General features: G+C 44.9%; 1 protein-coding gene across 1 annotated transcript in view; it reads right to left on the bottom strand.

The window, feature by feature from the left end:
* The window catches only part of MAPKAPK3 (MAPK activated protein kinase 3), an 803,022-nt gene that overhangs the window by 165,268 nt on the left and 612,486 nt on the right, over positions 1-25,268 (bottom strand). The window contains exon 6 of the mRNA XM_044077994.1: positions 4,423-4,498. Within this exon, the coding sequence (XP_043933929.1) occupies positions 4,423-4,498 (76 nt within the window). The remainder of the gene's footprint in view (positions 1-4,422; positions 4,499-25,268) is intronic.

The raw sequence follows: 25,268 nt of genomic DNA on the forward strand, positions 1-25,268 counted from the left end.
ACCCTGCACTGGACCCTAAGTATGCCATATGCTAGCAAAATAATGTCAGTGTGTGGAACACCTGAAAGGAATAGCAGTAGACAATGGATCTACCTTGACTCCCCAGTTCATCCTTATGGATTACGACAAGAAAGCAATATGTGCCAATAGGAAGGTGTTTCCTAAGATAACACAGAAAGGATGCCTTCTCCATATAATCTGGCAACACCTTGGTGGCCCTGTATGGCACAGATGCCATGTTGTTCATTATTGCCTGCATGCTGATCACCTAGGGCTTTCAACCCAAGGAAGACATGGTGCCCATCTTTGTGAATATTGAGATGTTAATACCTCATTCAAACTGGGATATGGTCACCTTTTGGGATAACCACTATATCACCCTCTGAAGAAGTACTTTTACCACACCAGTGAGATGATCTATCTTTCCTCTGACTACCTACTCCAGCTCTGGAATGGGACCTGATGTTCCTGGATATGCCCTAAATGAACAGTCAGGATGATGTGTGGCACCAACAACTGAAGGTTTTTCGGGATATTCCACTGTATGTTTCCTGGATTTCCTCATCATCATCCATCAGGAGTAGAAACTTGTCAAATGTCTGGAGATAATCCCTACTTGGAAATAACTCACACAAACCCTAATGGTAATAATGGTTACTGATATGAACAGGTGCAGGAGAGTATATGTAGCTGTGCAACACATAAGGTTACACACCTCGTATTTTGCAAGTAGTTACTAGCAGCCTATATCTGTGCTATATTGCCAGTGTCAGGTTACATCTTTTCTAGATAGTTCATGCACTAGACATGCATAATGTTCCTGTGTTGCAATTATCCCAGCCACATACAAACTCAAATAACTTCATTTACTTGAGTAGACCTGCATCAACTAAGTTATGCTACCTTAAAACCAATAAATATCTCAGTAACTATAAAATTCTAACTTAAGTACTAAAACTCTCTGCAAAGCAACTCAAGTTCTACTACTCTATGGATAATATGGAAGGTCAACCTACTTGTTTCTCCTCTGTTGCTATCCTAATAGCATTAGGTTTCTTTAAGCCATATAATCATTGCCTTAAGCTCATAGACAATAAAGTCTTACTAAAAACTAGTAACTCTGTTTTGGAAAGATGCAAATAGTTAAGACATACAAAGGCCTGACTCACACGAAAACATGGTCAGTGAGCTTCACAAAAATACACTGTACTCTCAACACTCAGCTCTACTAAAAAGTAATGTCATATGCTGATGCAGTAAAAGAAATCCTTACCAAAGCATCCTGCATCTATATGGAATAGGTGTCAGCCAAAATCAAACATTGTAACACAAGCAAATGCACGTCTAACAGAGTCACTGAGAGACAAAAGATCTCAAATTCAGTTCACTCGATCACTACATAAATAAAAATATTTAACTGACTGGTGACTCCACATTCAGACACATTGATTCCCCACTCACTATGCTTGACAACGTCATGGTGATGGCGGGTTGTCATTTGGGTGTAGGAATCTCAGATGTCTCAAGGGCCCTCAGGACCCTTGCACCACACAAATGTAAATATGACATGGAAGTTGTACTTGTGGGGGTAAACAACTTGCTGTGCAAAACAATGAGATATACGCAGAGAGACATATCAGAGTTACCCATGCATGTTACAACTGCAGGCTAAACTCTGATACTGGACAGAATCTTTCCTTCTCCAAGAATAATGCCTATGTACAAATAAAAGATGACTGGCTTCAATAATTAGCTGAATAACCAGGGAATCCAGTATGTACTAGCATGGAATGAAATGCTTAACAATCCTTGTTGCTTTGCAAAGGATGCCCTACATCTCTCATTTAAAAACTTCCGTACAGTGGCTAAATCCCTTGTTGCCCCATCATGCCTTTTTTCAAGCAGTGACCAGCTAATGAATATCCCAAAGTAGACAATGCATCAAAACATAAAGAGGATCACACCAGAATTTCAACAAGGTATCTGACCTTGAGGCTTTCCTGCATTTGGAAGGCAAACATTTATGCATAACCACTAAAATCTGGTTTAAATGTGGCAATACACTTCCTTCATAACTTGGGTTTTCACTTATCATGTCTTCAGATGTTAGGGCAACTGTGGGTGGCATATCCATATTTGTTACAGAATATATCACCTCTATACTGATTCTTAGAGCACCTCCCCCCCTATTATTTATTTTTCATTTTTTGGGGGGGTCCTCTCGGACCTCATTTTTTCTGGCCACCAGTGCCCATCACCTATTCTGGGTCTACAAGCTACTCTCCAATACCCTGGCCTTGCTCCATTTTTTCCTGGGGAGGGTTATGGATCTTGGGGGTGAAGTGGGGGGCTCAGCTGATTTGTGCATCTATCTGGGGGATTTTTTTATAACCTACCTTTTTCCTTTTCCCAACCCACCATGCTTGCTGCTTTTATGTCAGTGGGCAACTCCCCTCTTTGGAGCATATCAACAAGTGTCCTCCCAGCTGGGGTGGATGCTGCCATCCCTTCCCTGCAGTTCCATCATTCATTTGAGCTGCTAATTGAACCTGGGTCAGCTGGGCCATAGACTAGGCTCCAAATCCCACTAACAAAACAAATGATCAGTTTATTGCCTGTGACAGCACACCTTCCTTGTCCCCTGGGGTTCATGTAAGGTTCCTAAATATACTGGAAGAACTCAACGTAAACAAAAGCTCCATTATATTAAGAGACCTTAACTGCCACTCAATTAAATGGAGTACCTACAACTCCTATTTAGGATATGCCCAAAACGTTTTTGGGTGTAGTAAACAAAAACTCTACAGATTCCATTGTTACTGACTCAGATAGACAAAATATTCTTGACCTAGTGTTTACAAATATAGCTTCATCATGTTAAATCCTCTGGTAACTTCTGTTGTCTGATCACAAGCTGATACCAGTCTTCTTTAAACAATCAAAACCCATTGAAATCAATGTACATCAGAGGTGAACGACTACAAATGCACAAAGCTTATCAAATTCTGTGATGAAGTCTTGAAACATACTTTTAGCAGCATCATCCCAAACAGTGCCTCAGCAGACTGGTTTGCAAAAGAGTTTTATACCCACGTAGACAAGTCTATAAAAATAGCAGTCCCATCCAGATCCAACATATAATGGGAAATTTATAAGCAAAATACCCCCGGTACCTCAAATATCAGAAATGCAAGAAAATATTAAAAAAATATTAAATCTATTAAAGTATCCAATAAACTTAGTTTAACAGCTGAAGCCAAAGATAACTACAAATTCTTCTTTAATTATGCTAGGAAACTTAAAAAAAAAAAGGAAAAACTTTCAGCACTGCACAGCCATGCATCTGATAACTGGAGAAACAAATTGAAGGTCAATCTTAACTATGAAAATAAAAGTTGTGGAGGGTGTCAAGGGAGGGGATCAGCCAGGAGATATTGCATTGCTTCTGAATTGTGTTACAGTAAAGTGAAAAGATAAGGGAAATGGGGGCAGACAATAACCCACAGAAAACATCAAAGCTTTTACAAACATTCACAAAATGTTATTAAACTTCAATATTAGGGATCATGCAAGAAAAAAGCATACAACACAGTAACAGCAAACAAGAAAAATTTTAAACTGAAGACCATCATTTTACTCAGTTTGCAATCCAAATAGCTCTGAACCCAGCCTGAACAATTTTTGATAATAAAAAGAAACGTCAGTAATTCAGCAATCCAGGAACTACGTAACTTCACTTTTCCCTCCCCACTTCCACTTCTTCATTTGACATTTACAGTGTATTAATAGTGACCGTCTGTAGTCAGCCTATACAACTAGTACTTTATAAATGTGTAAATAAGATTCTCCTATGCCTTGCCACGTTCCAACTCAATGACAACTCAACTCACTGATTTCAACTTGTTGGGAGCTCAGCTCAATATAAAAAATAAAAGCATTTTTGCAGGATGCAAAACTGCCTGCAATCCTCATGAATGCATGTATAGCATCTCCACAGTCTGACAATTACAAAGAAAAGGAATCTTGTATGACGGAGGAAAAACTTTCCAGTGTACCCTTAGAAAGTGAACCAGCAAGGTTTCCTATGGAAACCAGTGTTCAAGTAAATAATTTTCTATTTTCAGACAGGGAAAACTGTCTTCAGTGCTGCAATGCTCAGATTAACACATAATCTAAAGTAATCAGTGTTCAGATGTGGCAATTAAGATGCTGGGTATATAAAGAATTTTACAAAAGATACCTGTTCCTGAAGTCACCTATAGCACTAGGACAAATGACATCCTCGTACACTGTGACTCCCCAAAACAGATAAAGAGAATGCAGCTACTAAATGCAGGGAGTATGACATTTTGGTACTAATGGGGAATTATTTGAAACACATTAAACTGATTAGTGATACAGTGATGTTTATGAACTACTTACAGAATGTACATGATGACACCCAAGGACCACATGTCACAGGATTTATCGTACCTCTCTGGACCCAAGACCTCTGGAGCTGTAAGAACAAAAGTCATTTAAGCACATCTTCCATTCACTACTCCAACTCTGCACAGTGAGGCAAGAAGCTTTTTGTACTTGTTAGCATTTTTTAACTATGAAGTCATAGTAAAGTCATAATATAGACAAGGCAGAATTGTAAAAAAATGCCCTACACACAAAGTAGAAGCCTATAAAAAGTTAAAACAGTGGGACAGCACAAAACAGAATAAACTGTCACAGAGTACACTGAGCATGTTAGTCACTGAGCTTAAAGTACACCTCAAAACCTGTAGAGACTGAAAATAGATACAAAAACTTGTGAAAAGTAGGTGCAGCCAGCCAAAAATCATGGCAACTTATTAGCATAAAATTTTAAACAAATAGCACGTAACTCTTGCTATGTCCAGTATAAACATTAGCAGAAGCATGTTTAAAAACAGACAGTGACAAAAGCAGAGAATAACAACACAGATGCAAAAATATAATCATATAATCAAAGACTGTTAGAATCTGTATACTCTGATGAATGACACTCAATGCTAGAAGTCTAAACCTCAAAATGCACTCACTCGAGGCACTCCTTAAAATGGAGAACATTGACATCTTTGCAGTGACAGAGACCTGGTTCAAAGCTCCAGAGAGCACCCCTGCATTACCAGGCTATAATTCATACCACACCTTTCGGCCACCAAACCCGGACTGAAACACTAAAGGTGGAGGCGTGTCCATATTCATTAAGGATATCCACACCTCCAAGCTAGTTGCTCAGTATAATGCATCCGAGATTATCCAAGTTCAAATAACTCTGGACAAAACTGCAATCCAGATTGTAGCTTGCTACAGATCCCCCACCATGCCCCAGGATTCCCACTCCTCTTTTCTTGATACACTGGAAAATATTAAGGTACAACCCAACACTCTAATAATGGGTGATTTCAACTACCCTACCATTTAACTGGGAAAACTACTCATGTACCAACTCTTTCACTCAACGTTTTCTGGAAATCATCAATTCCAATGCCTTGGATCAACTTATCCACACCCCCACCAGGGGCAGCAATATCCTAGACCTGGTCATCACCAACATGGGTGACCGGTGTTCCACATCAGAGGTCAGCTCCTCGTTGGTCAGATCCGACCACAAGCTAATCACCCTAGACATCCACATCCCGCTCCCACCCCCAATTAGGAAAACATCCGTAAAAAATTTCTCCAAAGCCAACTTTACGCTTCTTAAGACAGAAGTGGCAAACTTCATGACACCCATGCAGATGGACAATAGAGGCATGACTGCTGAATCCCACACAAATGCACTTTATAAGCACTTACACGAGTGCATGGATCGTGCTATCCCTAACAGAACCAAGATGTTATCCTCCAAAAAAAGGAAGCCAATCTGGTGGTCTTCTGCCATAAATAAACTCTACAACAGTACAAAGATACTGTTGCAAAAAAGAGTAAAATCCCACGATTAGAGGAACTCCCTGGTCAGCCTCAGTAAGAAGCTGAGATCCCTCATAAAATCCTCCAAAGCTAGTTATGAAAACAAAATTGCCACTGATTCTAACGACAACCACAAAGCATTCTATAGCTATGTCAAGAATCTCAATGGCAGCACTCAGATCTGCTCTGAGTTACAGCACAATGACACTAAATATACAGAACCAACTGATATTGCCAACATCCTGGCAGATAGGTTCAGTGCTAACTTTACCCCCCTCTCACCCCCTAATGGGCCCATTTTTATACCGGAAGAATGCAAAGTTCCTGTAATCACGGCTGCACAGGTAAAAACCTCACTCTCCAAAGCCAAGAACACAGCATCCATGGGACCTGACAACATCCCAGACTGCCTTCTACATGAACTACAGAATGAACTGGCACCCCACATAAGTACCATATTCAATCATAGCCTCACCTCAGGCTTTGTTCCCATTGAATGGTGCACCGTGACAGTTAACCCACTCCACAAAAGGGGGGGGGAGCACAACAGATCCTGGAATCTACCGCCCCATTAGCCTGACGAGCCTTGTCTGCAAGGCCATGGAACGTATCATCATGGAACTTATAAACAAAGACACTGGAGATCTCCAAACCCTGGACCCCACACAGTTTGGGTTTGTAAAAGGCAGATCATGTCTCCTAATCCTGACAGACTTCTTTGAAGTAGTCACCAAAGCCATAGACAAGGGTAAGGTGGTTCACACAGCCTATCTAGATCTCGCCAAGGTGTTCAACACCATCCCCCACTCTGGAATTATAGATAAACTCACTAAACTAGGTATAAATCCCTATGTCACAAGATGGGTTGCCAACTGGCTTACTGACAGAACCCACATTGTGAAAGTAGCAGACTCCAAATCAGACTTCAGACCAGTGACAAGTAGAGTACCACAGGGTTCAGTCCTGGGTCCTCTCCTGTTTGGTATCTACTTCTCTGAAGTACAGGCTAACACAGAAGGTCTTTGGCTAACTAAATTCACAGATGACTGCAAACTAGGAGCCATAATCGAAACTCCTAATGATGTGGACATCCTACAAAAGGGCCTCACTGAGACAGATGCCTGGTGTCAAAGACATGGTCTCAAGCTCAATGCCAAAAAGTGCATTGTCATCCCCTTAGGTAAAACTCTGTACCCATGAACTACCACATAGGCGGTAGTCTACTTAACACTGAAAGTGTGATAAGAGACCTTGGGACACAGGTGGACAGTAGTCTCTCCTTTGATAAACACATCACCACAGTGGTCAGGAAATCCTTCTACGTGGCACACCTCATCACAAAAGGTTTCTCATCCAGAAAAAAAGAGGTCATTGTTCCCCTCTACTCATCACTCATTAGACCCATTATAGAGTACAACGCCCCTTTTGGTATGTACCTCACAAGACATCTACAACAACTGGAAAGGCCGCAAAAATACCTCACAAAGAAGATTACTGGCCTCAAACAGATGCCTTACACAGACCATCTCAAAAAACTCCAGCTTTACTCCATCACATATCGCCTACTCAGAGGCGATCTCTGCCTAACATACAAAGCTATGTCAAACCCAGAGCTATTGGACATGCTCCACTTAAAGAAATCCCAATCCCTCCGAGCTACATGCTCTAGAGACCTAAACCTTGTCACCACAATAAACAGAACATGCTGGAGGGATAGATTCCTGTCCCAGAGACTTCCCATACTCTGGAACAGACTACTTATCTATGTCAAACAGAGCTCCTCATTAGCACTCTTCAAGAAAAATCTTGATGATTGGATGGGTAAATTCACCCCAGGGATCACTTCTGTGGTTCTGCTTGACAGGGGCACAGGAAAATAATTTTCTTGGGTGGCAAAAGCCAGGGTACCTTTTTTGCTAGGCTTGTATAGGCCATAGGGCCAATAGCCTAGTACCTACCTATGAACCTATGAACCTATGACACTGTAGAAAAAATAATTCACAAAGTCATTACGTTTTGCTTCTGAAAAAAGGTGATGTACGTTTTGGGTTCTCTCTTTTTCTTTTGGGCATATAGGATGGTTTCCTGTGTACAAACCATCTTCAACATCATATATGACAGAGGGGTGATTCAGAAAATCATCTATAGTGGTAAATCACATCTGAAAATAGTCAGGTCCCAGTCGGTTGAGGTGTTCCTACCTCACCTCCCCCAGAAAGGCTTGCAAAAGCATATAGGGTCATTCCCGGAATAACAAGTATGGATGACTTTCCCCACCACGGAACTTGTTTTAATAAGGTGATCCTACCTCACCTCCCCCTGAAAGGCTTGTAAAAGCATAAGGGTCATTCTGGGAATAACAACAAGTATGGAAGGCTTTCCCCACCACGGAACTTGTTTTAATAAGGTGTTCCTACCTCACCTCCCCCTGAAAGGCTTGTAAAAGCATAAGGGTCATTCTGGGAATAACAACAAGTACGGAAGACTTTCCCCACCACGGAACTTGTTTTAATAAGGTGTTCCTACCTCCCCTCCCCCTGAAAGGCTTGTAAAAGTATAAGGGTCATTCCGGGAATAATAACAAGTACGGAAGACTTTCCCCACCACGGAACTTGTTTCAGTAAGGTATTCCTACCTCACCTTCCCCTGAAAGGCTTGGAAAAGCATATAGGGTCATTTTGGGAATAACAACACGTACAGAAGACTTTCCCCACCATGTAACTTGTTTTAATAAGGTCAATATCCACTAAAATACCTTGTCACCTGTAAACCTAACAAACTGGATCCAAACACCATTGGTGAATGTCCCCATAACTCACACTTGTAATCTGTTTATGCTGATAAGCATTAGGTTGGAAGGGTTAAACTTTCCTGTAGCCTTCTTTCTTCCTCAATTAAGGTAAAAACAGAGTGCTTTCTACTGTTCAAAAGACAAGCGTAGTATGCTTTGCACCTCCAAACAGTACATTTCTCCATAAACTAAGTGAAACAAGCGTGCTACAAAAGGGAAATGGAAAATGGGCTCTCTTCATTGTAAATTGAGAAGCAGTCAGGGAACTGTGTAGTTTTTAACAGTAGGGCCTAGGAACAGAGTATTGGGCATATAAAAAGAAACAAAAAAGTGTGCTTGTAACTCATTTAACAGTACGGCTTAGGAACAGAGTATTGGGCATATAAAAAGAAACAAAAAAACATGCTTGTAACTCATACCTGCACATGCTGCCTCTAGGCATCTGCTTTACTGGTTTAGCCCGGTTCAGCCCTTCACCTCCCCCCTCTCGCAAGTAATCAAAGGTTACATAATCACCTACCTGACCAGCCATTTTCATATTAACCAGTGCATCAGGTCCCAGTCGGTTGAGGTATGTTCACATACTTATGCATTTAACTCTTGATTCTTTATCTGAGCTCAACGTACTACCTGTTTACTGCACTTACTCGCAAACTGAAACCTTGATGAATTAAGGCATGTTTTTTGGTACTGGCTGCTACAAATTACTCACAAACTGCTGTTGATATTGTATCCATTTACTGTCATTTGCATTGAGCTAGTGGTCTGTCCTGGGTAGTGTAGCATTGATAAGGGACAGAAATAATGAACAAGTAGTTTAGCATTGATAAGGGACAGAAATAATGAATATTAACTGAGCCCTTAAGGCAAATATATAGGAAAGAGTGCTGTTGTTTGCTAATACTAAAAGGTGCCCATGGACTTATTTGATAATCATGTATACTGAATGTTTGAATGATTAACTCTGTTCTTGGTATAGAACTAATAATCATATCCCCTCTCTAGGTGTTCCTACCTCACCTCCCCCTGAAAGGCTTGTAAAAGCATATAGGGTAATTCCGGGAATAACAACAAGTACAGAAGACTTTCTCCACCACGGAACTTGTTTTAATAAGGTCAATATCCACTAAAATACCTTGCTACCTGTAAACTTAACAAACTGGGTCCAAAAAGCACTGGTGAATGTCCCCATAACTCCCACTAGTAATCTGTTTATGCTGATAGGCATTAGGTTGGAAAGGTTAGACTTTCCTGCAGCCTTCTTTCTTCCCCAATTAAGGTAAAAACAGAGTGGTTTCTACTGTTCAACAGATGAGCATAGTGTGCTCTGCACCTCCAAACAGTGCTTTTCTCAATAAACTAAGCAAAACAAGCGTGCTAGAAAAGGGAATTGGAAAACGGGCTCTCTGCATTGTAAATTGAGAAGTAGGCAGGGAACTGTGTAGTTTTTAACAGTAGGGCCTAGGAACAGAGTATTGGGCATATAAAAAGAAACAAAAAAGCATGCTTCTAACTAATACCTGCACATGCTGCCTCTAGGCAACTGCTTTACTGGGTTAGCCCAGCTTCGCTCGCTCCGCGCCTCACCATGCCCCCATATTCCACCCGCCCCTGGTAGTACTACGTTTATAGTACCACTGGCACACCCCCTTAATTAGCTAACCAACTACACGTGCTCCTAGAACCCAGCAAACTCCTAGCACAATAACACACCCTCTATCCACCCCACTATCCATATTACCCCACCCATAGCTATTTTATTCTCTCTAATTTTTTTATCCACCACATACACTCAATACAGACCCTACCCTATTAATTTACTATGACTACAGCTAAAACACTAATGCTGCTACCCGTAGTACCCCTGCTATTCATCCCTTATCACCTAAGCTCCTATGAATATGTACAGCACCTTCAAATCCAAAACCCAAACTCTCAAACAGACACCAGCCCAGCATTTAATAAGTTTATCCACCACATAACCACCCCCTCTCCTAATTCCTCGCCACCCCAATTACCATCTCCTGACTAAATACCTCTACATTAGCTTAAAAACCAAAAGCTATGAAAAAATCAAACAGATTTCTAAGTCTCATAAGCGACTTAAAAATTAATCTTATGAAGGATGGAGACATCAACCCCAACCCTGGCTTATCCACAACAGTAGACCCAAACACACCATCTAACAACCCATCATGTACTACCCAAATTGATAGACTTCCAAACTAATTTCTGGTCTGTCATCTCAACATCAGAAGCCTAAACAACAAGATCCATAGCCTACATGGACTCTTAGCTGTTCACTCCCCTGATATCCTCTGCCTCACAGAAACCTGGCTAAAACCAATAACCAAAGATAATGAAATAACCCCCCCCCCCCCCCACAGTACAACATCCTTAGACTGGACCGGATCTCCAGGAAAGGTGGTGGGGTAGCTGTACTATACACGTCTACCCTAAAAATAACAATTGTCACCCAACAGCCAACCCAGTTTGGCAATGTAGAAATTCTCATCACCAAACTAATAATAAATATAAATAAATGCAGATACATTGCCTGCATTTATAGTCCACCCGGCAAGAATGATAATACTCTAGAAAATATCTTACATTGGCTAGCTTCTAACTATCCCCAGGAAGCCATTGTCTTGGGGGACTTTAACATTGATTGGAACACCTGTTCCTCTGAAACTCCCTCCACCCATTTAAACTTCCAAGGGTTTACTCAGATCATTGCCACCCCCACCAGATTTAGCAAAAATAGAGTCAAAGGTAGTATCCTTGATTGGATACTTATTAACAGCCACCCCCAAAAGTACAAGTCAGGTACATTACCCAGTGATCTAAGTGATCACTGCCTTACCTATATTATTAGGCTCAAAGCTGACATTCCCAACCAGCCCACCAACAAAACTATAAGAAACATCAGGAACTGCAACCTTAACAACTTCCAAAATGAACTCAAAGCATGTAATTGGAAAGTCTTGAAACGACTCCCATTACAAGAAGCAGTTGAGTACTTCAATACCAGATTTCTGGCTATCCTTAACCACCATGCTCCTACCCGTACCATCCATGTAAAACCCACAGTTGCACCGTGGTTATCTAAAGAAACAAAAAACAAAATTAAACTAAAAAACAACGCCTGAGCCAGGTGGCATGTTACCAAAGCCCCTATGGACCAAGTAAGATACCAGCAGCTAAGGAACCAGACCAAAAAAATCTGTCATTCTAGACAAAAAAAAAATCAGTACACCCTCCTACAACAAAAATATCAGCTAAAACCTCAAAAGTTCTGGGCTGGTATTAACAATCTTCTCCACCCAGGCCCATTCACCACTCCTACCCCATCAACTTCCCTTGATAAATCCCCTGTAGAAATTGCAAATAGGTTCAACTCCTTGTTTACTGAAATTATCCAGTCTCTAGCTACCCATCTCACTCCATCGGACACAGCTCTGACACATCTAGCCCTGATCCACCCAGCACCCAACCCATCTTTACCTTTCAAACCATACCTACCAACCTGACCTGAGTCTTATTCAAAAAGCTAAAACCTACTACACTAGCTGCCTACCACCTCCCAGCTGAATATCTTCAAAAAGCAGCTGATGCCATAGCACTTCCCATTTCTATTCTGATCAACAGATTCATCTCAGAAGGATCCATTCCAGCAATATGGACAATATCACATGTTGTACCTCTCCATAAAGGAGGAAGATCCACAGAATTATCTAACTTTAGACCTACAGCCATTCTTTCACCACTAGCTAAAATCATACACAAACAAATCATGCACTTTCTTATTCAAAACGTAAAGCTCGCCGACTCTCGGCATGGCTTTAGGCCATTCCACAGTACCACCACAGCTCTTCTATCTTTCTCTAATGTCATCAGTCTTCATTGTAACAGCAACAAACTATCTTCAGCACTCTTCCTAGATCTCTCAAAAGCATTTGATATGGTCAAGCATCAGCTACTGCTCAATACCTTACAAACCATCGGTTTAGACCAACATGCAATAAGAAGTTATGCACTCACCATAACGTTCCATCTGAGTAAGTATCTTCATTTGTCTGCAACCTGTGGGATACGGATCCGATCTCGGATCCGAGCCGGCAACTTCTAACATAGCATAGATCCGAGCTCCTAGCTCCTCCCCCTTACCCATAATCCCCTGCCTGCCCTAACTGACCTCAGATCAAGTTTGCCCCATAGCACAACAGATAGCAGGTGTCCCAATGGGAACATATGCTAATAACACAAGAGCGATCCAATCGGTCAGGGGGAAGGAGGGGGGGGATGGCTGCAGACAAATGAAGATACCTACTCAGATGGAACGTTATGGTGAGTACATAACTTCTTAATCTGAAGTAGGAACTTCATTTGTCAGCAACCTGTGGGACAGAGTCCCCAGCTACCTAAGTCTTGGGTGGCCTTCATGCAAGAATATTCCGGAGCACCGCAGAGCCAAAGGATGCTCTACCTCGGGAAATAACATCTATTTTATAATGGTTGATAAAGGTGTGAGATGAAGCCCAAGTGGCTGCGGAACAAATGTCATCCAGTGGAACCCTAGCCTGAAAGGCTGCAGAAGTGGCAACGGCCCTAGTAGAATGAGCACAGACTCCTTGAGGTGCAGGCCTTCCCGAACTCTGATATGCTAACAGAATACAACTCGAGATCCATCTAGAGAGAGAAACCTTAGAAACTTATTTTCCGAAATTACTTTTGGCAAAGGAGATAAACAACTGATCGGATTGCCTATGACCAGCAGTTCTGTGGATATAAAAACGTAATTGTCTGTGTACGTCCAAGGAATGAAGCTTGTACTCTCCTTTGTTATGAAAGTTGGGGAAAAACACTGGGAGATTGATGGATTGATTGATGTTCGCTTCTGAAGATACCTTAGGTAGAAAGGACGGGTTGATTCTGAGGTAAACCCTATCCGGGTGAAAAGCCAAATATGGTGGTTTGAAGCAAAGGGCTTGCAATTCCGATACCCTTTTGGCTGAAGTTATGGCCACCAAAAAGGCTGTCTTCCAAGAGAGAAATTTGAGATCAACCGTGGCAGCCGGTTCGAATGGGGGACCAGTCAAGGCCTGCAAGACTAAGGATAAATCCCATGGAGGTACCACCTCTTTAACTGGAGGCCTAAGGAGGAAGGTACCCTTGAGGAAGGTCTTACACAGTTTGGAAGTGATAAGAGGGCCAGACTCTTGCCCCACGTGATAGTATGAGATTGCTGCCAGTTGTACCTTGACTGTGGAAGAACTAGCCCCCTGGTGAAAGAGAGAGGTTAGAAAATCTAGAACCGACGATATCGGGGCTGTAAACGGGTCTAAACTATGGTGTTTTGCCCAAATGGTGAAGCATTTCCACTTACTCCAATAAACCTTCCTGGTGGAAGGCTTGTGAGCTGCTACAAGAATGGTTTTAACCGGTGATGAGATCCCGGGAGTCCTTATGAGGAGTGGAACTGGAGCAACCAAGCCGTCAGCTTGAGGTTGACCAGTTTCGGAGTTGGAAGACCGAGAGGATGAGAGATGAGATCCGGAATGGGATCCAGAATCCATGGTGGATACACTAAGTGAGACCATAGGTAAGGGAACCACGTCTGACGAGGCCAGAATGGGGCAATGAGGATCATTCTGCTCCCCAGCTGCCTGGCTTTCTGTAATAATTTCAACATCAGGGGTAGAGGAGGGTAAGCATAAAGCAGACTGGGAGGCCAAGCATGAACTAGAGAGTCTCTCGGGGACTTCCCCGGAGGGGGGAATCAGAGCGAAGTAATCGTTGCATTTGGTGTTTGAAGGAGAGGCAAAAAGATCGCAACAAGGTCGCCCCCATCGGGGAAATACTTGCTCTGCCACTCGGTGGTTGAGAGACCACTCGTAAGGAGTCAGGATAGTATGACTGAGTCTGTCCGCTAAAATGTTGGACCATCCCGGAATGTGCGTTGCTATGAGAAAGCGGTTGGTGGAAATCGCCCATTCCCACACTCTCATGGCCTCGCGGCAAAGGGGGTAAGACCTGGTTCCCCCCTGTTTGTTGATGTACCAGACTACCGACATGTTGTCTGTCTGTACCGCAATTGTCCCTACTGGAAGAGAGTTGTGAAGTGCTTGCAACGTCAAAAGCACCGCTCTCATCTCTAGGACGTTGATATGCAAAGAGGTCTCTACGTCGTTCCAAGTGCCTTGGACTGTTCTGCCTGAAAATGCCCCCCCCCCACCCCAGGCGAGAAGTGTCCATGGTCACTGTGTCGACTGGTGGAGGTAGTGAGAAGGGACGGCCTGTGTGGAGGTTGGGAGACTGGAGCCACCACAGGAGCGATTTTCTGCAAACTTTGCTTAAGGAAACGGGGTGAGACAGAGGGTTGCAAGACAGGTACCATTGTACCTGGTGGGTCCACTGTAGAACCCTCATGTTCAACTGGGCCAATGGTAGCAGAGGGATTGCAGCCACCATAGATCCTAGGGCCCTCAGAATCAATTCCGCCGAAGGAGTTTGCAGATGAAGAATGGCCTGCACGTGTAACATCAGGTTCCGAAGTCGATCTGGAGTCAAGAACGCAAGCATCTGTCTGGAATCCAGTATTGCCCCTATAAAATCTAGCATCTGTGTAGGGATGAGAGATGATTTGGTCATGTTGATGGTTAATCCTAATAGTGGAGCCAGACCGAGAAAATAGTCCCTGCCTGAGCAAAGTAGATGCCTTGTTGGGGCTGTGAGGAGCCAGTCGTCCAGGTATGGAAAGACCTGAATTCCCTGGAGTCTCAGGTGGGCAGCTACTACTGCTAGGACCTTGGTGAACACCCTGGGGGCTGAGGTGAGACTGAAGGGGAGGACCCTGAATTGAAAGTGACTGTCTCCCAGCCGGAAGCGGAGGAACCTCCTGGAACGCCTGTCCACTAGAACGTGATAGTACGCATCCTTGAGGTCTATAGAGCACATCCAGTCACCCTCCCGCAATAAGGGGAGGACGGATTGCAATGTGACCATTCGGAACTTTTGTTTGGGTACCACCAGGTTTAGGAAAGAGAGGTCGAGGATGGATCTCAAGTCCCCCGTCCTTTTTGTCACCAGAAAGAACCTGAAGTAAAACCGTGATCCGACTTGATCTGGGGGACGGGCTGGATGGCTCTTTTTTTTAGAAGCTGCTGGATTTCTGCAGCGGCCGCCTTCTTTTGACTGGGTGGGACGTCGGGAAGGCTTCTGATTCTGGGGTTGGCTATGAAGGGAATTAGGTAACCTCTGGATATAATGCGAAGCACCCAGCGATCTGTTGTTATGGACTCCCATATTGGCAGGTGCTTTGAAAAATGCCCCCCCCCCGACTGCCTCCAGAGTGGAGTAGTCGGGAAACCCCTCAGGGGTTCTGCGTGGGCCTCACAGAGAAAGGTTCTCTGGACCCAAAATTCCTCGGACCCTCTCTACCTCTGGGGCGGCGTCCTCCCTGTCCTCCTCTGCCACGAGAGGACTGGTTGTCCTGAGCAGACTGAGATTGATGCGATTTTCGGAACCACATCTTCTTCTGACCCTTTTGGTTCTTGGAAAAGCACCTCTGGGGTGCAGAGAAGCAGACTCCGACAGCAGACAAGGTCTTCCCGTCTTTCTCGCTCTGGACAAGAGTGTCGCGAACAGTTTTGCCGAACAGTGCAGAACCATCAAAAGGGGCATTCGCGAATGACGCCTTAAAGGGTTCCGAGAAGTCACAGTGACGGAGCCAGGCCTGTCTCTTCATGACAAGCCCGACTCCACCTGCTCTAGCAGCTCCCTCTGTAGCATGAGACAACAGCCGCATAGAGGTATTAGAGATAGAGCGGAGGGTGGCCATTCGGGAAGAGTACAAATCCTTGTCTCCCTCCAACATGGACCTCGGGGGGGAAGCAGCGTATTCCTTAATTAGGTCCCGCTGCATCCTAATAACGTGTGCCATATAGTTCAAGGCCCTCATAGAGAAGGTCGCTGAACTGAAGGCCCGCTTCCCAAGATGGTCCATCGCGTGAGACTCCTTGCTCGGAGGATGAACCATGGGGCTCTCTTGAGCCAACTCTTTCTTAGTGGCTGCAGCCACCAACATGGCATCCACAGGGGGACCTCTGCTCCAATGTGATCTCTCTGCAGGGGGTCTCAAAATTTTGTCTGGGCGCTTGGGGATCGGCTATACGGTGTCCGGTTCCTTCCAAGCCCTAGAGGATATGAGATCCACCGGGGGGTCGGGTGGAGGGGACACCCAAGAGGTAGATGGTCCTGCCTCGAACGCCTCAAGGAATACGGACTCGTCAGAGGAAGCCTTGGGGGCAGACCACCCACCTCTGATTTTGAGCATTTCCATGATGTCTCCAAAGGAGACATCCTCAGGGGGTGATCTCGGGGAGCCTTCACCTTCATCCAAGTTCGTATCTTCTGTGAGACTCTCAGGGGAGTCTATGTGACTCCTTTTGCACTTTGCCTTGTGGGGAATCTCCTCGGGGGGGCTGTCCGAGGAGTCCTCATGGGCTGTAACCTGTTCCACTGGAACTCCTAAAGGCACTGAGGCAGGCTGCCCAGAGGTCCGGATGAGGGGAGCCAGGATCAGATGAGAAGGAGTGCAGGAGGGAACCGAAGCCAGGACCGGAGGCCTGGAAGCACTCGACAGTGCCCTCTCCACCGCAGCGAAAGCCGAGGGGGAACCGCTCTCAGAAGGATCCGAGATCCGACTCCCACTCGGATCCGAAGCGGGGATCGGACCCGGCGTCGAGAACGTCGGATCCGAAGGACCAGTGTGCTCCGACCAGGACGGAGCCGAAAGCACACCAAATCCCTCGGATCCGAAGCTCGGCCCACGGCTCCGAGAGGTCGGATCCGACAGACTCGAGGGAATAGTCGGAGCCGAAATGCCCAGCACGGTCGGCTCCGATCTACCCCCGGATCCAACGTGGCTCAGCTCCGAGCCTGGAATGCGGGTTGGAGAAGGAGCTATAGGAGCGAAAAAAGGGGTCGAGCCCCCCCCCCCCGTCAAGAGCACTCCCATCTGCATCTGGGCCTGGATGAATCTCCTCATCATCCGGTCCATATCCGCATCAGACATGCTAAAGGTGGACCTCGACGAGGCCACCGAGGCAGACCTGGAGTGTCGCCTCGATGACCTCGACGGGGACCGGATCACCTCCTCCTCGGGACCCGGGGAGAAACAAGGGGATCAGATCCGAGGAGGAGGAGATCGAGAAGACTTGGACGGGGAAGCCCTCTTGGTGGGCGGGGCCGATGAAGAGTCCTCGGCTCGCCGCTTAAGGTGCTTCTCCCGCCATTTCTCTTTCCTGGCCTCCCTATCCTCCGGAGCCGAAGTGGGAGGTTGAGTCCCGGTCGGAGGAAGGGAGGCAGGGGTGACCACTACTGGGGGGTAGCGGGCACCGAAGCACCGGAGGCCGAAGCAGAGTCTGGGGGTAGAAGACCCGCCAGAACTAGCTTCGACCTTCGATCCTTGAGTGCCCTGGGGTTGAACGCAGCGCAAATCGCGCAACCCGAAGAGAGGTGTTCAACCCCAAGGCACCTAACGCACCGAATGTGGCCATCAGCCGGTGAAAGCTTGTTAGGGGCCTCCGACATACTGAAGTAAGCACACTCACTAGGCCCCTAATCCAGTCACACACACACGCTACGACCAGCGGGGGAGGGAGAATTATACTTAAAATAAAACAAGTTATAAAAGTAAAAGGAGAAAGGGTAAACCTATCACACACACAACCAGTCACTTAGAAGACAAAAATATAAAATCTTTTTTTCTCACAAAACGCCAAGAGCTCTGAACCTAGCTGTTGCTTGAAGAGCGGCAAACTAGATCTGAGGTCAGTTAGGGCAGGCAGGGGATTATGGGTAAGGGGGAGGAGCTAGGAGCTTGGATCTATGCTATGTTAGAAGTTGCCGGCTCGGATCTGAGATCGGATCCGTATCCCACAGGTTGCTGACAAATGAAGTTCCTACTTCAGATTAAAATGGTTTCACTCCTACCTAAACAGTAGACAGCAGGCTGTCTTATGGCAGAGCAAGCTGTCATCCCAACTTCCTCTAACCCTAGGTGTCCCACAAGGGTCCATACTAGGTCCCATTCTTTTCTCTATCTTTATCAATGATTTACACACCACCATCCCAGGAGCCACCTGCACCCAATATGCAGATGACTCATTGTTAATATGCTCCGCCTCCTCTCCTACACAACTTCTAACCCTCTCTCAGACCACTTTCAGCACAGTAGAAACATGGCTAGCTAATCGCTGCCTGCTTCGAAATCCTGACAAAACCAAGATACTACTTTTCTCCCCTAACTGTAGAATTTCTCCTCCTTCCTTCAACATCAAATCTAGCAATGACACCATTATCTCCCCTGATGACCATACAAAGCTTCTAGGCGTAATAATAGACAACAACCTTAAATTTGATAAACATGGTAATCACACTATTAAGCCCGTCAACAAAAAACTTGGCTTCCTGTACAAAGCCAAACCTTTCCTCACCTCCCTAGCTAGAGTAGCTATTGCAATATCACACCTCCTCTCTACCCTTATGAATGCCTCCCCTGCACTCACTAACGTATCCAAAACTGATCTCAACAAATTATCAGGATGTTACAATCATATAGCCAGATTCGCTACTGGCATGGCTTTTAGGACCCACCATTGCCAGAACCTCAAACACTGGGATGTCTAGAGTATCCTACCCTTCTACAGTTCAACCAGCTTATAGTAGTGCATAAAATATTCCATTAACCTGATAACACCCCTGCCCTTTAAAATATTCTCACCCTTCATAGTGCCCCCAGGCCATTACGCTTAGCTGATAAACTAATGATACTGACCCAAAAATCCAACAACTCTGCAGACGATGCTATATTTGCCAACTCAACCGGTAAAATCTGGAATCTACTCCCTACTACCAGTACCAAGGAAACCTCACTACCCCTATTTAAAAGAGAACTCAAAAAATACCTCACTTCTCCTTGGCTGTGTGATGCCCGTGCCCTGGACCAGCAATCAAGGAGCCTCAATCCTTACCCCTAACACCAGAGAGGGCATCTCATATATGAGGAAAGGATAACAAAAACACACAGTAAAGTGCAATTTCCCTTAAGAGCACACAGAGATCACAGTCACTCCGGTGCTGGTTGCTCCCTTGCTTCCCAGGTCCCCAATAAGACTCCCCACTGGCACAGCTATAGGGTCCAGATCTCAGCCTAGATGGGCAAGCTAAAATCTCCAGCACCCTCTCTGTCCAACCAGTGCTTCGAGTTCCTGCCCAAGTAGCTGACACACACACTTTGAGATAAGAGTTTACACAACCACACAGACACTTCTGGGGAAGGCTGGCACAGGTTCTCCAGCTGTGCCCCTTTTACCCAGACTATACAGTAGTACCACTTGACATCACCCAGCTAATATTTATCAGCTACCCAAAGGCCCTAAACAGGGTGTCCAATTATTACTGTGCAATATTATTATCCAATTGGTAGATGTGACTAAACAGTCAAAGCTTATTTGGAGTGACCTGGACAATAAACTCTATAAATATGCAATGTAATCTAGAGCTTAAACTATCGCTACACAAAACCAGCCACAGTCAAAAGGTTTTAAAATATTTAATAATAAATAAATAAAACCACAAGACAATACTTTCTACTATACAGTGCTAGTCAAAAGTTCAGAGATCACACAGAAATATTTAAATCAGTAGGACAGTTCTGACATCACAGAAAAATAGTTAGTAATGGCTGCAGATGGCAATTTCATCTAGGTAAGCAAGGGAAAACCCTCCTGTTCCTGCTAAGATACGATCTACCATCCTCTGAAAAGTCGCTGGGGCATTCTTCATCCCAAAAGACATCTTTGTGAACTCATACAAGCCAAAAGGAGTCACAAAGACTGACTTCTCTCTTGCACTGGGAATCAAGGGCACCTGCCAGTAACCCTTGGTAAGATCAATGGTTATAAGATACTTAGCCCCACCCAGCTGCTCTAGGGTCTCATCTGTCCTAGGCATGGGGTAATCATCCGACTCTGTGTGACTATTTAATTCCCTGTAGTCCACACAGAACCTGGTGCTGCCATCCTTCTTTGGCACCAGCACCACAGGGGAGGCCCGGGGACTGTTGGACTCTTGAATCACCCCTAGTCCCAACATCTCCTGTACCTCCTCCCTCAGGGTATGTCTGAGTCTCTCAGGTACTCTACAGGGGGCCTGCCTAATAGACCGTTGGAGTCCTGTATCCACCTGGTGCTGCACCAGGTGGGTGCTCCCTGGTTTCCCAGTGAACATGTCTTCAAATATCTGCAACACTGCTTGGAATTCTCAAATTTGGGTAGGAGATAGCTACCCGTTCCACTGAGGTGTCAGCCTGAGCCTCACTGAGGAGAACAGTCCTCGGATCTCCCTCAGGCTCCTCCTGCAATCCACTGCAAATGCTCAGCACAAGGGCATCCCTATCATGGTAAGGTTTCATCATGTTAACATGGTACAATCTATGCCATTTACCTAGCAGTTCCACCATGTAGTTAACATCACTTACCTTTCTTACCACCTTGTAGGGACCCACCCAAGCTGCTTGCAGCTTGTTGTGCCTGACAGGAATGAGAACCATTACCTGCTGTCTCACAGCATACTCTCTAGCTCGAGCATTCCTGTCATACCACATCTTTTTCTGTTGTTGGGCTTCTGCCAAGTTCTCCTGGGCCAAGCCCATGAGTTCCCTGAGCCTTGTCCTGCAGTTTAGGACGTAGGCCACAACAGTTTCCTTGTGAGAATCACACTCACCTTCCCACTCATCTCAAATTAAATCTGGAGATCCCCTCACCCTATGACCATACAGCAACTCAAAAGGTGAAAAACCTGTGGATTCCTGGGGAACCTCTCTGTAAGCAAACAACAGATGGGGCAAATATTTGTCTGACTCCCTCTTAAACTGATCTGCAAATGCCTGTAGCATGGACTTGATTGTAGAGTTTACCTTCTCATAAAGACCATTAGTCTAGGGATGGTAGGGGGTGGTCTTCATGTACTTCACCCCACAGGACTTTCACAGACAAGCCAGCAGGTCTGACAGGAAATTGGCACCTCTGTCAGTCAGTATTTCTTTTGGGAAACCTGCCTTGCTGAAACTCTCTAACAAAGCATTTGCCACCTTCTCTGCCTCAATGGAGGACAAAGCCACTGCCTCAGGGTATTGTGTAGCATAATCCACTACCACTAGGATATACTTTTTTCCCTGTGGAACTTGGGGTACTCAGAGGACCCACAATATCCACAGCAACCCTCTGAAATGGCTCCTCAATCACAGGAGCCCTCACCTTGTCTCCTGCTTTGCTTACCTTTTGGCACTGCTCACAGATCCTGCAGTACCCTGTTACATCGCTGGAAATTCCAGGCCAGTAGAAGTTCTGCATAATATGCCTCTTTGTACGTTTTATGCCCATATGACCTGCAAAGGGAATATCATGGGCTATGGCTAGAAGCGCCAGATGGTAGGCTCACGGCACTACCAACTGCTGTACTCTCTCACCTTCTATCCCTCCCTCAGGGGTCCATTCTCTGTACAGTAACCCTTTGTCCCAGTATACAGAGTCCCCCTTTCCTTGAGGATCAGGAGCCTCCCTAGCTACCTGCCTCAGGCCTTGCAATGTAGGGTCTGAGAGCTGAGCCTATCTCAACTATCTCCTTGTAACCCTTCCCAACTCCCCTTCCATAGGAAGTCTGGCATCCTCTGACAGTGGTGCCTCACTGTCAGCCTGGGTACTACTATTCACCTCTACCTTTGCTGTCACTCTTTCCAAGAGGACATCAGTACCCACAAGCAACTGTGGCTCCCATTCAGTCTCACTGCTACAAATTAGCTCCTTTCCTGAAGTAACCACCTCACGAGTCCTGGCTGCAAGTATGCAGTCTGTCTGGGTCTCCCCCAGGCTACCAGACCCACATGCTTGTCTCCTAGCCTGACCGGGTGCAACTGCATGAGTACATGGTACTGCCTCATCCAATTCCTTCCCTATCAGGACATCTGCAGGATGGTAGTTCCATACCCCTGTTGCCTCAAGACAACCTACTATTGGCATTTTGTCTTTCCCACTTACTGGCTCCCTCACCATTGGTTCCCCACCTTGCCTCTGTGGAAACCTATGTGCCACATGGCCTCAGTGGTTGCATTCAAAACATTTAACCCTAGCTCCTGGACATGTACTTGGACTAGTGGCTTTTTTTGCTACTGGCAGATTATGTTGGGGCAGTCTGTGCTGCCCACCATGGGCTCCTTTAGACCCATGAGCAGTACTGGGAGTCCCCTTCCTGTGCAGGGCTGCCCTGCTTGCCAGGTATAGGTCTCCCTTCTTCCCTAACTGATATGAAGTAGCACATTGTCTATCAGCTAACCAGATCCTCATGTCCTCAGCTAAAGTACTAAGGGCTTGTTCCCTCACCAAAAGTCTGCCAGCCCTTCAAAAGTGGTGACCTGACATCCACTCACCCACCTTTGGAAATAAGTGCTCAATTCAGCAACATATTCACACACATTTTCATCTGCCTTGTGTCTATGCTCACAAAACCTTTTCCTTTATGATTCAGGTGTTAGCTTAAACAGTTCTAAAAGACATTTCTTAACAGTAGTATGATCAAAACATGCAACGTCAAACATTTTAGCTAATGCAGTTACATCTTTACCATGGAGTAAGGGGGTCAGGAACCATACCCAGAGCCCTTGGTCAACTTCATACTGTTTACATACCCTCTCAAACATATGAATGAAACTATCAAAATTATCCCACTCTTTAAACTGCGGAAGAATTTTACTGACCTTTTGTGCTTCTGGGGTCCATTTACTCCATTCTCCATTACCTCCATGACTCTGGAGAAGAGTCAGCATCTCCTTATCATGCTACCTCTGCTTGCAGACACAACAGTTTCTCATTCTCCTCAGCCTGCAAATATTGCAGTCTCTTATTTGCTTCTAATTCCACGTGCCTGTCCTCTAGCTCAAGTCTCTTTAGCTCCAGCTAGATTTTTAAGTCCACTGCAGAAACGTTGAGCTGTCAATCCTCTGAGGGAATTATATCTCCACTGCCAGTCTGATTGTCCTCCTTGTTGCTGTTTTCTGATGCAGCTGTAACCAAGGCTGCAATCAGGTCTGCCTTAGTCAGGTTTCCATGCATCAGTACCCTAGCCTGGCACATCTCCGCCAGCTGGCTCCTTGTCAACTTTCCATACTCCTCTGCTGATATGCTGCCTGCTCACCCTGACTAACTAAGCTAACAAAAGAAATAAAACAATTGTGATCTGAAATCTTGAGTATTCACTGTGGGGCTGTTTTAGAGTACAAAACACCTTCAAAGCTCACTGTACACAAGCTACAGGATTCACTCTACCCACACCACAAGCCAAATAGTACTTGCCAACTAATTACTATGTGATGTGGATATCCCACCTCTGCCAAACACAAATGTGAGGATATCCCAACCACTGCCAAATAATTAATATGTGAGGATATCTTATCCCAACCACTGCCACCAATTAATATGTGACGCCCATGCCCTGACCCAGCAATCAAAGATCCTCAATCCTCACCACTAACACCAGAGAGGGCATCTCATATATGAGGAAAGGATAACAAATACACACAGCAAAGTGCAATGTCCCTTAAGAGCACACAGACATCACAGTCAGTCTGGGGCTGGTCACTCCCTTGCTCCAGAGGTCCCCAATAAGACTCCCCACTAGCACAGCTATAGGGTCCAGATCTTAGCCTAGCTGGGCAAGCTAAAATCTCCAGCATCATCTCTGTCCAACCAGTGCTTTGTGTTCCTGCCCAAGTAGCTGACACACACACTTTGGGATAAGAGTTTACACAACCACACAGACACATCTGGGGAAGGCTGGCACAGGTTCTCCAGCTGTGCCTCTTTTACCCAGACTATAAGGTAGTACCACTTGCCACCACCCAGCTAATTCAGCTACCCAAAGGCCCTTAAAAGGGTGTCCAGTTATTACTGTGCAATACTATTATCCAATTGGTAGATGTGACTAAACAGTCAAAGCTTATTTGGAGTGACCTGACAGTAAACTCTATAAATATGCAATGTACTCTAGAGCTTAAAGTATCTCTAAACAAAACCAGCCACAGTTAAAAGGTTTTAAAATATTTAAAAATAAATAATTAAAACCACAAGACAATACTTTCTACTATACAGTGCTAGTCAAAAGTTCAGAGATCACACAGAAATACATAAAATAAATCAGGAGCACAGTTCTGACTTCACAGAAAAACACTTAGTCTAATCTTTCTAATTTCTAGTTATTCCTAAAAGAAAACACACTTCTAAAATAACTTACTTATAGAACAAGACAGAGTGCTGTGAGTTGGATAGTCAGACAAAAATGCTTAAATGCCTTCTGATTCTCTCTGTTTAAATTGGTATTGCAGTTCTGATAAACATTACATCATCTCTTTTACACTTTCTTGGAGTTCCCAGGCTGACAGAAACTGCATTTACATTCTTTTACACTTGGAGCAATAAAGGAAATTCCACGTGTA

This window comes from Protopterus annectens, chromosome 7.part0 (assembly GCF_019279795.1).
Source record: "Protopterus annectens isolate FY-2018-M chromosome 7.part0, PAN1.0, whole genome shotgun sequence".
In the NCBI taxonomy this organism is placed as follows: Eukaryota; Metazoa; Chordata; order Ceratodontiformes; family Protopteridae; genus Protopterus; species Protopterus annectens.